The 14111-nt window shown below is 32.5% G+C and overlaps 1 protein-coding gene across 1 annotated transcript; it reads left to right on the top strand.

Annotated features, from left to right (window-relative positions):
* The first annotated feature begins 4345 nt into the window (after window positions 1-4345).
* On the top strand, window positions 4346-8473 carry LOC107831618 (protein SCARECROW-like). Its single transcript, XM_016659401.2, has 2 exons — window positions 4346-6645; window positions 7835-8473. The coding sequence occupies exons 1-2, from the start codon at window positions 4682-4684 to the stop codon at window positions 8310-8312; spliced, it is 2442 nt and encodes an 813-aa protein (XP_016514887.1). The 5' UTR covers window positions 4346-4681; the 3' UTR covers window positions 8313-8473.
* Window positions 8474-14111: the final 5638 nt, after the last annotated feature.

Here is a 14111-nt window from a genome sequence, read left to right as displayed (position 1 = left end):
ACAGTGTGAGTTTTCCACATCCGTTTTAGTCTTGGTGGATAGAATTGTTCTATATATATTTTGATAAGACATAGCAGGTATTATGCAAAATATTAGCCAAGGTGCACGCAAACTACCATTATAAAAAAAATTGTAAAACAATGGTCTCTCTAATAACTCAATGTTGAAGTTCATCTTATTTGATTTTATCACTTAAATTTAAATTTAGCATTCAACGTGTACACCCGTCCTACTAATCTAAAGTTGACAAGTGGTACACATGAGAAGTAATTTTGTTTTTCTTTCAAACAAGTAGCAAAATATATGAGGTTATTTGCTATATTCGGTTATTCTTTTTCAGTTTCAACTTTAAATACTTATTTTTTCAATTTTAATCTGAAATAGAGAAACTAAGTTCTTGCATTAATTTATTTCAATTCATTAATTTTGCTTCTTGCATGCTACTTTAAATGAATTTTACTCATAAAGATAAACTAATTCGCCACTCTATTTGCTTCTTGCATGCTTTAGTGGGCTGTCATAATTTTTTTTATCAAATACTTACGGTCATCAATCAAATGGTAGTAGTCATAAATAGGAATTCATCTCTTTTGTCCTATATCACATTATTAATATTTGAGGAGACAATCAATTTTTCTTGCTACTCGTACATTTTTCGAACTCTTTTTAAGTATTTTAAATTATTATAACCATACAAATTTATATTTTCACGTAACTTTTAGATGTGTAAACTATATTTTTAAAAATCAAAGAAAATATACCTAAATTCATATAGAATATTAAGTGTTTTCATCCTCTCGAAAATACTCGCATAAAATGAAACGATGGAAGTATAACTAATTTAATTAATTTTTTTGGGTGAAAAAAAGGAAAAAACTTATAAATTTACAAGGCTTTTTAACTTATAAATTTACTAGTACTTTTCGATCGATCAAATTTTTTTTATATGACCAAGCAAGCAATATATATACAGAGTAGCTCTATTAGGTAACAACAACACATTAAGTGTATCTCCATGTGTGTGATGTGAAGAGCGTAGTGTATATATACAGACCTTACCTTTGCTTTGCAGACACGGAGAGATTGTTTCCTATAGAATTTGATTATACTAATATAGAATGTGATTATATGAGTAATATAGAAAGTAGAATGTGATTTTGTAGAATTTGGTCTAGTCATGGGGCTGGGGGAGAGTTCAAGATAAAGGAGTAGGTATTATTATATGGGTTGCAGAGTAGTAGGGGGGCAAGAGTCAAAACTCAAAACAGAAAGAAAAAAGAAGTGAAGGGAAGATCCAAAGAGGAAAAAAGCAAAGGCAGAAAAAGCTGAGAATGATGATGCCCGTTGAAAGCAAAATGTCAAACGCTACGTTACTTTTCGGGGTCTGAGCTGAGCCTCTGACACCGCCTTGGCCTTAGCTTAGCCACTGCACACTCTCTTCGACATGTCCTCTCCCCCCTACCTGCCCTCTTTGAATGTATCTAATCCTATTCACACACTTCATTTACATTTTGTTTTCATCTTTTTCCTCTAGAAATGTTTTTCTTTTCAACACTTCATTTACTCCATTTATTTTAATTTATACGAGATAGTTTGACTCGCTTATGAAAAAAAAAGATCTTGAATATCTACGAATATTGATTAATTTGAATTTGTATTATATAAGATCAATTAAAAGAAAAAAATATATTTTTCAATGCAGATATCAAATATCGGATAGAAACGAAAAAAAAATAGTACTCTTGCTCTGTTGGAAATATACTTTCTTAGAAAAACTGATAAAAGTTGTACTTTTTGTTTGATGGTTCGTCTAATATAAGTAGTAGTTTTTAAATTGTAGACTTGAGCCGCTTTACTCCTTTAAGTTTATAGTAGGGTTGTTCTTAATTAAGGTACAAATTGGAGAAGATGAATCAGAAAACTTTTGTCCAGAAATTTTTTGATCTTAAATAGATTACATGCTTTTCATCATGAATATATTCCGCTAAATATAACTCTCCTCGTATGTTTTAAGTATAAAAGAGATACAAAATGTTTAACTTTTAATAAATTAAAGGTACTAAAGCTACATAAATTTAATTTAAATGACTATTTTAAACCAACCTCCAAATACAACAATTATTTTTGGCATTATCTCCACATCTTTTTGAAAATTTCTATTTTACAAGAGTAACGCTGGCTTCCACCCCTTGATCAGTATCGTTGATCAAAATTTAAAGTTCAATTCAATTTAGAAATATCGTGGCTTTCTAGCTCATAGAAATGAATTAATATTGTAACCGGGCATAAATTTATACTTTGATAAATTTCAAATGTTGATTTATTTTCCCTCTTTTAATCATTAGACTAAGATCTCGTTACATGATTGCCTAACTTTGACCTCTATCTTTATTACTCCTTTTTTTTTTTTTTTTTTTTTTTCCTTTTCGAATTCGAGTCCCTAGCTATAAGTGAATAAAAAGTGTTTAACGATATAACAATGTATTTTAGCAGTCAATAATCTAGTTACTTATTAAGATTTAAAACATTAGATTCTAGCTGTTCTTGGTTCTTAAATACATTCCAAAACTACCAATTCTTCTAGAACCGAACTCAAAATAAAATCCAAAAAGCCCCTCAACAGAATATATCTATGTCAATTATAAATCTTATTTCATTTTTCATGTGTGATATTTTTGTACAGCATTACAACTTGTTTTATCGTCTTGTCGACAATTCCATGGAAAGAGATGTTTGAGTATCCAATCCCCAAGGACCCCCAAGGACCTTTTTGGCTATCCTATCTCGAGCTGTGAGCTATCATTGGTAATGACTGTATTTACTGTCAATAATCCTTGGGAATCCGTTCCATAATGACCTAATATAAATTAGCTAATTTACATAGCTATACTAGTTCTCTTAAATTAAAAGAAGATAGCAGAAATCAAAAACAAAAGAAAAAAGAAGATAGCAACCAGATATACGACGCCAATCTAAATGAAACGAGCATGACTACAGGATACCATATCGTTATACAAACAAAATGAACATGGTAATTTTAATTGGAGCGTGATGTTGGGAGATATGTTAAAGTGGTGAGCAAAAAGTTTAAAGAGCAAAAGTGAATAAAATAAAAAGTTTAAAAGGTAATTTTTTCTAAATATAAAAATATATCATGATTTTATAAAATAAATTAATAAAAAAATGTATCATTTAAATTAAAATATATAAAATATATAATTATACAATAACAACAAAACTCATTATAATCCGATAAATGTGCGACATATATAACTATATTTGTAACAAAATAGTAGGAGTGGTAAAAAAGCGAAATTCTAAAGTATTTTATTACTACATGTTGGTTTGTGAAGGTCCTCCGCCAAGAAGTAATTAGTAGCTAAAGTCAAACACACGAAGACGACTCACTCCTCGAGACGAGAAAGAAAGCAAGGAAGAAGAAAACAAAAGTTTCCATCATTTCAGCCAACAGCTACCCCTACGTTGCCAGAAAAAGGTGCCTATTTCTACTGTCGCTGCTCAGAAACTTGAAAACCCATCTGGACCCCTCCCCCTTTGCATCTCACCTTTCGACTCATTGCTCTTCATTCGATAATTATAAAAGTGTAATACTATTAAACTATGATTCCACACTTAGAAACAACAATAAAGTTATCCGTGTGATCTATAGCTCACGAGTTTGAACTGTGAAAGCAGTAAACTGTTAACGTAATACTAAAAGAGTCGTTTGATATATGGGATAAGAATAATAATACTGGGATAAAGTTTGAGATTAACTTTATCCTATGTTTGGTTTGGGTTTTAGCTGTGGGCCTATTTAAAACAGTATCTTTATCCTCACAAGGTAAAGGTAATGTTCGTTTGGGGTTTAGCCGGAGTTCTATTGGAAACAGTCTTTTTATCCTCACAAGGTAGGGGTAAAGTTTGCGTGCACACTATCTTTCCTAGGCCTCACGATTTGGAATAATACTGAATATGTTATTGTTGTTGATGATAGTTTAGGGTATTAGCTAATCTAAGGTACAACTTTATACTAAAATAACAGAATTAATTATCTGATGTAAAAGGATAACTAATCCCATTGAATATGTATAAATGCGAGATCGTTTGTGAGTCGACGTGCATTCCAATCTCAGTTCCATAATACACAAAAAATTCTAGCTAGATCTAGAGCCGCAATAATAATTGACGAGTTTAGGAAAAAAGGTGGATAGGGGTAAAAGAGAAAAAGATAGCTCATGTAGTAGTACAAATATTTTGCGATTAAATCTTCAACAACTTCAGTACTTTGTGTCGTCAATAAATTCCATCCTCTTCAGCCTCTTTCTCATTGGCAATACTGAAATTGCATATAATTCCAAAAGGCAAGCAGTCAAGTGTTTATAAACAATTAGTATAGTAAGCTAAGCAAGCCCTAGGAGGTCGTGTTGTGTTGGGTTTTAAATAAAGGAGAAATTAAAATGGTGGAAAATAGTGGAGGTGGAGACGAGACTAACCACAGAATCCCAATGCTTCTCTCTGTCTAAATCCTTTCACCGTTTTATGCTTGGATCATCTCCTTAGCAACGTTTCTACTGGTTTGCTTTTATTAAGCCGAGACTGGATCTCAGTATAATGAAGAAGAAAAATCAACAGCGTTTGACAAATATCTATCTCTCTCCTTTTATATCTGTATATCGTTATGGCAAAGGCTTTACCTCCGAACGGTGACAACTGGGGCAATACAAGTGCAAACGTCGGCGGCAGCAGTGACAAGGACAACAGCAAAATGGTGAGAAAGAGGGCGGCGTCCGACATGGAAATCCAGAGCGGTGCCGGCGAAGAGAATAGATATCTTCGCCGGCCTGTAACAATAGGCGGGTCACATTCCCAGTTAGGTGATTTTAGGGCTTGTGGAACTAGTAATCTTGGTCACGTCTCTAACTACTCCACTATGCAAATGTTACCTTCTTCCACAAACGTGTGCGGCGTGACGTCAAAAGGGGCTGATTTCACTGGTTTTTCTAATTCTATCCCAAACCTAACTAATTATACCGACGCCATAACTTCATCTCATCATATTCAGCCACAAAACCATAACAACAACAACCAATCTCCATCTGTTTGTGTTTTCTCCGGTTTGCCCCTCTTCCCTCCAGATAGAAACCGCCAAAACGGCGGCGTACTACTCCAGCAGCAACCTGCAACCGCCGCAGCAGTTCTAGCTTCCCCCTTAACAACTACCGCTGCTTCAATGGAGGAAAGTGCCACGTCAGCAACGGCATGGATTGACGGTATTATAAAGGATTTAATCAACAGCTCAGCTCAAGTGTCTGTACCTCAGCTGATCCAGAATGTAAGGGAAATTATCCATCCTTGTAATCCATATCTCGCGTCCCTACTGGAATACAGGCTTCGCTCTCTCACTAGTAATAATAATAATAATAATAATAATAATAATAACAATAATAATGGTGCTAGTGCTGATGTTCAAAATGATGCGGCCGCCATGGAATTCTGGAGAAGAAAGGAAGGAGTGTTGCCGCAGCTTGCGAGTTTACAACATGGCCAAAATCTAAATCCCATTTTATTGCAGCACAACAATATTTTGTCCATTCCGGATTCATCAAATAACCACTACTTAAACTGGGATATAGCTGCTCCGGTTGCACCTTCTCTGAACCAGCACCAGCAGATTAGCAGCAACAATAATCCCACTGCAACTGCAGATCTTTCCTTTGTTACGTCTCCTCCGATTCTTTCTCCTCAATTGCAGCAACAACAGCAACAGCAGCAGCAAGAGTCTTCTCATTCTCAGCAACAGGTTGCCATAGACTTAGAACAACAAAAGCAGCAACAATCTTCTAGTACTTCTCTATCTCCAACATCGGCGACTGAGAGTGGCAAGACAAAAACTACAACACCTGTAGTTCCAGTCAATACATACCGAGAGAAAAAGGAAGAAGAGCGACAACAGAAGAGGGATGAAGACGGACTCCATCTCTTAACCTTACTCTTGCAATGTGCTGAAGCAGTATCAGCTGATAATTTGGAGGAAGCAAATAAAATGCTACTGGAAGTTTCCGAACTCTCAACGCCCTTTGGTACATCCGCACAGCGCGTTGCTGCATATTTCTCAGAGGCAATATCAGCAAGGCTATTAAATTCATGCTTAGGAATATATGCAGCGCTACCAGTAAGCAGCATCCCCGTACTTTACACTCAGAAAATGGCGTCCGCTTTCCAGGTGTTTAACGGGATCAGCCCATTCATTAAATTCTCTCATTTCACAGCCAATCAAGCTATTCAAGAAGCTTTCGAGAGAGAAGACCGGGTTCATATCATAGACCTTGATATTATGCAAGGTCTTCAATGGCCCGGCCTCTTTCATATATTGGCTTCCAGGCCCGGTGGGCCTCCATTTGTTCGTCTCACCGGGCTCGGAACTTCAATGGATGCTCTTGAAGCTACAGGCAAACGATTGTCCGATTTTGCTGAGAGATTAGGGCTTCCTTTCGAGTTTTTACCTGTAGCCGATAAAGTTGGGAACTTACAGCCTGAGAAATTGAATGTGAGTAAAAGAGAAGCTGTTGCCGTTCATTGGTTGCAACATTCTCTCTACGATGTCACTGGCAGCGACTCTAATACTCTCTCCCTCTTGCAAAGGTACTATTACTCCCTCTACACCTTTTTTAAATCTTGATTCAAGAAGAATGACATAGAAAAGGTTGGAGAGAATCAACACTTTATGAAATTCTTTCTATACCTTCTATACTTGGAAAATTTTAATTTTAAACTTTTCATTACCTTTAACAGCATAATTTTGTAGCCATAGAAATGCTTTCACATGCATGTTTAATATTAGTACTAGATAGTATCTAACTATATGCAATTAAAAGTTTAAATTATAGAACCAACATGTGGTTTAACGCAATGAAAAACGAATCTTTATGTGATATTGGTGACTTGGCCTACTACTTAGCAAAATTTCACCGGAAATTAAATAAGACTTCTTAAAAACCTCCAATACCAATATTGTAAAAATCTATGATAATTAAAAGAAAAATGATGCATTGCACCAATTACTAGTACAGTAGTATTTATATTTCCTATGTATATAACGTAAAGATCTTTCTCTTTCACTGCTGGTGATATTTCCATTTCTCAATAAAGCAGAAAACCGAAGAAGGATAAAAGAGAAGAAAAAGGCCAATTACTTTAGCAGCAAAAGCTGTCTTCTATGTCAATGCACCAATTTGACTCGGGTGTATTACTCAATCCTTCGTGCCTAATTAGTTTTTCTTGAATTTTCTTCTTTTTTTACTTGCTTTCTTAGACCAAAAAACAAAAAGTCTAAACATGTAAAAATTCTGAGGCAGCGCGATCCAAAACAATAGAAACGATAGAGAGAAAAAGTTATTTACCACATGTCATGAACTATTTTTACTATATGTAAATATCCGGAGTAAGTGGATTTTCCTTGAGCCGAGTATCTATTGGAAATAACTTCCCTCCGTAAGGGTAGAAGTAACGTTTGCGTACACACAGTGTCATATACAGAACTTTTTGCAAACAGTGTCATATTTAAAGAAGGGAACAGATAATCTAATTCCAATATTATTTATTTTCTCCTTAGTACAAGTTAGATTGGGCGTTAGCACCCTGGTTATAAAAAATTTCTGTTTATGTTATATATATAATAAAAAATTTCGATCAAGCGGTGTCATGTAACACCGCTTGGCCTAAGGCAAATCTGCCCCACTGCATGACCTCCCATACCTCACTATGCGCAATTACACTGGGCATTTATCTGGAGTATGTGGATTTGGTTTAAATGTGCATGCTTTAAATTCAGGTTGGCTCCGAAGGTGGTGACGGTAGTGGAGCAGGACCTGAGCCACGCGGGTTCATTCTTAGGGAGGTTTGTGGAGGCAATACATTACTACTCAGCTCTATTCGACTCGCTGGGCGCGTGCTACGGGGAAGAGAGCGAAGAGAGACACGTCGTGGAACAACAGCTTTTGTCAAAGGAGATTCGGAACGTGTTAGCCGTAGGTGGTCCGTCTAGGAGCGGCGAAGTAAAGTTCAACAATTGGAGAGAAAAGCTACAACAATCTGGCTTTAGGTCCATATCTCTTGCCGGTAATGCTGCAGCCCAAGCTACTCTTTTGCTAGGAATGTTTCCTTCCCATGGATACACTTTGGTTGAGGATAATGGCACTCTTAAACTTGGTTGGAAAGATCTTTGCTTGTTTACTGCTTCTGCATGGAGGCCTAATTCTTTCCATACGAGCCCGGCTTCGCGTCATTTTTCTCGCCCTAATATGGATTAGAAATACTCGGGTTATTGAGTTTCAGATACTGAATGGTTAAATAAAAAGAATTCCTGTCACGGTGACCTCGCTCTTTCTTCCTTTCATTTGTAGTGTAGTTTACAACTCATCATTTCATGTCATATTGTATGTTATATATGCAAAGGTGGCTTGTTAACTCTTATTTTTTGTGGTAGTCATTAATTTTGTTGCTTCCTTTTCTCACAACTATTGTTCTATTTATATGTTTTTAGCCCCCGTTTAGCCATAGATTTTAGGTATGTGTTTTGAAAAAAAAATACAGTTTGTTCATGATGAAACATGATTTAAGGCAGTTTTTTGGTGAATCTTTTTGAAACATGATCAGGTTTTTGAAAAAAAATTGATTTTTTTTCCAAGTTCCCAAAAATTGTATGTTCCACTCACAAAACTTCAAGTTTTTTCAAATAAAATGCATATTCAAATATAGTTTCAACTTTCAAAAATTATTTTTCAAAAATTCTTTTTACAAGTGTCAACCAAATTTATGTCCAAATGCTAGCTTAATATCAAGAAGAGGGAAAATTTGTGCTTTTGATCACTTAATTATTGAAAAATTCTAACTTTGGTGTCGTAATATTATAGAGAATTCATATTGATTATCTCTAACTAGTTTGAAGATGACATAGTTGATTGCTTGTTTATCTAATTGATTATGTACATTTAACCCGTTATTAGTGAATTCTTTCAGTCGATCCACTAATAATTTTCTACAAATTCAATGAAGTTTTAATTGTTAAAGCATGTGAATGTTCATTGTTTATGCTAAGAGAAAGTTAACCTATACTTGTATTTCTTAAGGTAAAAGTCTATGAAATTTGTAGAAACTTGTCAGCCGAGAGACTGTCTGTAAGTGCACAATTATCTTAATAAAAAATTTAAGAGCCCGCTTGGCCATACAATTTTTTTCACTTTTTTAAAAAAATATTCATTTTTTTCGAAATCAATGTTTGGTCATAAAATTTTCAACTTTCACTTGAATATGAATTTCGAAAATTTTCGATTTTTCAAAATTCACTTTAGATCACTCACAAAAATTCAAAAAATAACCCAAAATTGTATTCATGTCCAAACATAACTCTAATTTTCAAATATCATTTTCAAAAATTTACTTTCGAATTTTTACAATTCTTATGTCCAAACGCCCACTAAATGTGCTTAGTCAAATATAGATCACAATTAAATTTAGTACTGATTGAGAGATCAAAAGCACAAATTTTCCGTTTCAGAAATTCAACGGTTGTTTGTCTCCATGTCTATACATTTTTTTCTTTTCTCCAAATTTGGTAAATTTATTTAAGATACTAATGTGGTGAAGTTGACAAGTGAACTTAAAAAGGAAATCAAAATTTCAAGAGCAAGGCTTGAAAAGAAACTAAACTGGAGATTTTTATACTGGTACTGGGGGTTAAGTCGATGTGAAAGTTTTTCCTTCTGATAATTAATAAGTCTGTATCTATCTATGTATCTATATATCCTAAGATTATGCCAAGTGGCAGCGTAAGAGAAAGACATGCGGTAGTTTTAGAACAAAATTAGTTAGATTAGTTAATAATTAATTGCTTTTTTGAATTTGATTTAAAAAAAATTAAATATAAATATATTTTTAACAAAACTATTATACAAAACGGAGGAAAAATATATAAATAAATAATTTCAGCGTAGAGAAATATAAAAGGATGAGATTAATTTATTTTTTGTGATAAAAGTTTTTGAATAATAATTCATATGGTCATGCTATATGTATAAGATCACTCAACTAAAAATATTATAAGAGATAAAACTAATGGCAAAAATATAAACAATAATTACAAAAAGTAAATAAAAAATATAAAGATATAATATAAATTATTATGTAGTTATATCTTATCTATATATAATAAAAGGAGAGACAAATACACCATATTAAGCCAAGTGGCAACATAATAAAAAATCACTTAGAAATGTTTGAACAAAAGAATAGTCATTCATAAGATTAAACCAAGTGTCAAGATACTACAAAGCCACTTGATAAATTTAAAAATTATTCATGAAAATAATTTAAACACTAAAACAAAGAACCAATTATTTTTTTATAAAATCAGTAAATAATATACAGAAGTATTATTTGTAAATGTAGACAATTAAAGAATGTAATTAATGGAAGGCTTATCTCTTTAGACTTTTGAACAATATAATAAAAGGCTTCTCTCTTTTTATTTTTAATGAATTCAAAATTATAATTTAATAAAAAAAATTAAGGATATTTTAATTACAAGTAAAATACTTTTTATATTAAGAAAGGATATTTTATCAAATAGTAAACTAATAGAGGTAACATAAAAATATAAAGATACCAAATAATGAATAATGCAAATAATTAACAAAAAAGAGAAAGAAATATTTACAATTTTTTTAAGGAAGTAATAATTCTTATATATTAAAAGTTACTTATTCTAAAACCTATTATATTTTAAGTTGGCAATTTACCAATATGTAATATAACTCCAAGCGCATATTTGCCGTAAAAGATATCAAACCTTAGATATAGTTATTTGCTCATTGCTATTTGGTCAAAGGTCATTGGTTATAAAGTTATAATCCATATCTATTGTATATTAAATGAATAGTATTTAAATATTAATATAAAGTGAGATAAATACACCATATTAAGCCAAGTGGCAACATAATAAAAAATTACTTGGCAATTTTAGAACAAAACAATAGTCATTCATAAGATTAATCTATATCTATATCTATCTATATATTATTAAAAAGAAGTTTAGCCTAAGATTATACCAAGTGACAGTGTAGGAGAAAGACATGTGGTAATTTTAGGACAAAATTAGTTAATAATTCGTTACTTTTTTGAATTTGAATTAAAAATAATTAAATATCAATATATTTTTAAGGAAACTATTATAAAAAAAAGGAGGAAAATATATAAATAAATAACTTCAGTGTAGAGATATATAAAAGAATGAGACTAATTTATTTTTTTAGATGAGAAATTTTTTGAATAATAATTCATATGGTCATGCTATATGTATAAGTTCACTTAACTAAAAATATTATAATAGATAAAACTAATGACAAAAACATACAATAATTACAAGAAATAAATAAAAAATATAAAGATATAATAGAAATTACTATGCAGTTATATCTTATCAATATATAATAAAAGGAGAGACAAAAATACCATATTAAGCCAAGTGGTAACATAATAAAAAATCACTTAGAAATTTTTGAACAAAAAAAAGTCATTCATAAGATTAAGCCAAGTGTCAAGATATTACAAAAGCCACTTGATAAATTTAACAATTATTCATGAAAAAAATTTAAACGCCAAAAAAATAACCAAGAAAAAATTATAAAATAGTAAATAATATACATAAGTATTATTTGTAAATGTAGACAATTACAGAATGTAATTAACAGAAGGCTCATCTCTTTAGACTTTTGAACAAAATAATAAAAGGGTTCTCTCTTTATATTTTTAATGAATGCAAAATTATAATTTAATAAATAAAATAAGGATATTTGAATTACAAGTAAAATACTTTTTATATTAAGAAAGGATATTTTATCAAATAGTAAACTAATAGAGGCAACATAAAAATATAAAGATACCAAATAATGAATAATGCAATAATGGTAAGTAATAATGAACAAAAAAAGAGAAAGAAATATTTACATTTTTTTAAGGAAGTAATAATTTTTATATATTAAAAGTTACTTAATCCGAAACCTATTATATTTTAAGTTGGCAAGTTACCAACACATAATATAACTCCACGCGCGTGTTTGCCGTAAAAGATATCAAACCTTAGATATAGTTATTTGCTCATTGCTATTTGGTCAAAGGTCATTGGTTATAAAGTTATAATCCATATCTATTGTCATGACCCAAAATCCTAATCTATCATGATGGCGCCTAACGTGGTACTAGGCAAGCCGATTTCTCACAAATATTTCCAACACTATTAACAAGAATGAATTTAGAGCAGTTTTAATAGTAAAAACTCATAACCGGGATAAAAAATTCAAAACATAATGCGGAATTCCCAACTATCGGGGTGTCACAGAGTACATGAGCATCTATACATCACAAGTCTAGAAAACACGATCTATGATAGTCTGAGATTGTAATGACCCAACCGGTCATTTTGACTTTTAGAACCTCGTTCCCTAAAATAAAACTTTTCGTATGTACTTTTAATGATTTATGTCTTGCGGGGATGGTTGGTTCGGGATTTGGAAGTGTTTGGGTTGAAATCGGAACACTTGGTTCCTTAAGATGGCTTTAAAAGGTCAAATTTGACTTCGGTCAACATTTTGAGAAAGCGACACCGGAATAAAATTTTGACGATTCCAACAGCTCCGTATGGTGATTTTGGACTTAGGAGCGTGTTCAGAATTTTATTTGGATGTCCGTAGTTAAATTAGGCTTAAAATGTCTAAAATAGGAATTTAAGTTTGGAAGTTTGACCGGGGAGTTGACTTTTTGGATATCTGAGTCGAAATTCAGTAATTTTTATAGCCCCGCTATATCATTTATGACTTGTGTGAAAAATTTTAGGTCAATCGGACTTGATTTGATAGGCTACGACATCGAATGTCGAAGTTGAAAATTTTAAGTTTCATTAAACTTGAATTGGAGCATAATTCGTGGTTTTAGCATCGTTTTATGTTATTTGAGGTTTCAAATAAGTTCGTATGATATTTTAGGATTTGTTGATATATTTGGTTGAGGTCCCGAGGGCCTCGGGTGAGTTTCGGATGGTTAACGGATCAAAAGTTGGACTTAAAACAGGTATTGAAAGTTTTCTCTTCTCTTGGAAATTCTGGGCTGTGATCGAGCCCATGATCGAGACCCAAGATCGAGGGTCATGATCGAAGGTAGGGCTCGAGGGTCATGATCGAAGGCCCATGATCGAAGGCATGATCGAAAGCCCAGCTCGAGGGCCATGATCGATGGCAGGATCGAAGGCCCAGGATCGATGGCCATAAAGATCGAAACCATGATCGATACCCAGGATCGATGGCTGCATTGGCAGTTTATAAAACTGAGGATTTCGTCGCATTTACCATTTTTGACGAACTTGAGCTTGAGCAGAAGCGATTTTTGGCAGATTTTCATGGAAAAACATTTGGTTAAGTGATTCACCATTTAATTAGTGTTTTAAGATTTGAAATTTGGAAAATTTTAGAAATCTCATAGAAACGAATTTTTGAGATTTCGGTATCGATTCAGAGTCGAATTTGAGTGAAACTGGTATGGTTGGACTCGTAATTGAATAAGTTATTGGATTTTGTGAGTTTCGTCGGATTCCGAGATGTGGGCCCCACAAACGAAATTTTAATTAATTTCGAATTTTTATTGAAAAATATAGTATTTTCTTATAAAATTGATTCCTATAAATTTTAGTGATTGTATCGAATTATTTTGGCTAGATTCGAGACATACAGAGTTGGATAATCGTGGAAAAGGCATTATAGTGGATTAAATTGGAGCAAATTGAGGTAAGTCTCTTGTCTAATCTTGTGAGGAAAAAATTACCCAATAGGTAATTAAAGTAATAATTGTTGCTAATTGTGGGGGCTACGTACGCACGAGGTGACGAGAGTCCGTGTGTAGCTACTATTAATGCTAAAGTCCGGGTAGTTTAGGACTCAAAGTATGAATTACTTGTACAAATTGTATTCTTTGTTTAATTAATATTATTTGATATATATATGCTTTTGTTGGATAAAAATATTAAAAGATGAAAATCTCATATGCTTAATTTTCTGTTTAAA

This window comes from Nicotiana tabacum, chromosome 24 (genome assembly GCF_000715075.1).
Source record: "Nicotiana tabacum cultivar K326 chromosome 24, ASM71507v2, whole genome shotgun sequence".
Taxonomy (NCBI): Eukaryota; Viridiplantae; Streptophyta; class Magnoliopsida; order Solanales; family Solanaceae; genus Nicotiana; species Nicotiana tabacum.
This window is presented reverse-complemented; position numbering and strand designations above follow the sequence as displayed.

Bases quoted from the DNA above. Each gene is read 5' to 3' on its own strand.
- LOC107831618 (XM_016659401.2), top strand. From the start codon at position 4,682: ATGGCAAAGGCTTTACCTCCGAACGGTGACAACTGGGGCAATACAAGT. The intron at 6,646-7,834 runs GTACTATTACTC...CTTTAAATTCAG, and splicing joins ACTCTCTCCCTCTTGCAAAG to GTTGGCTCCGAAGGTGGTGA.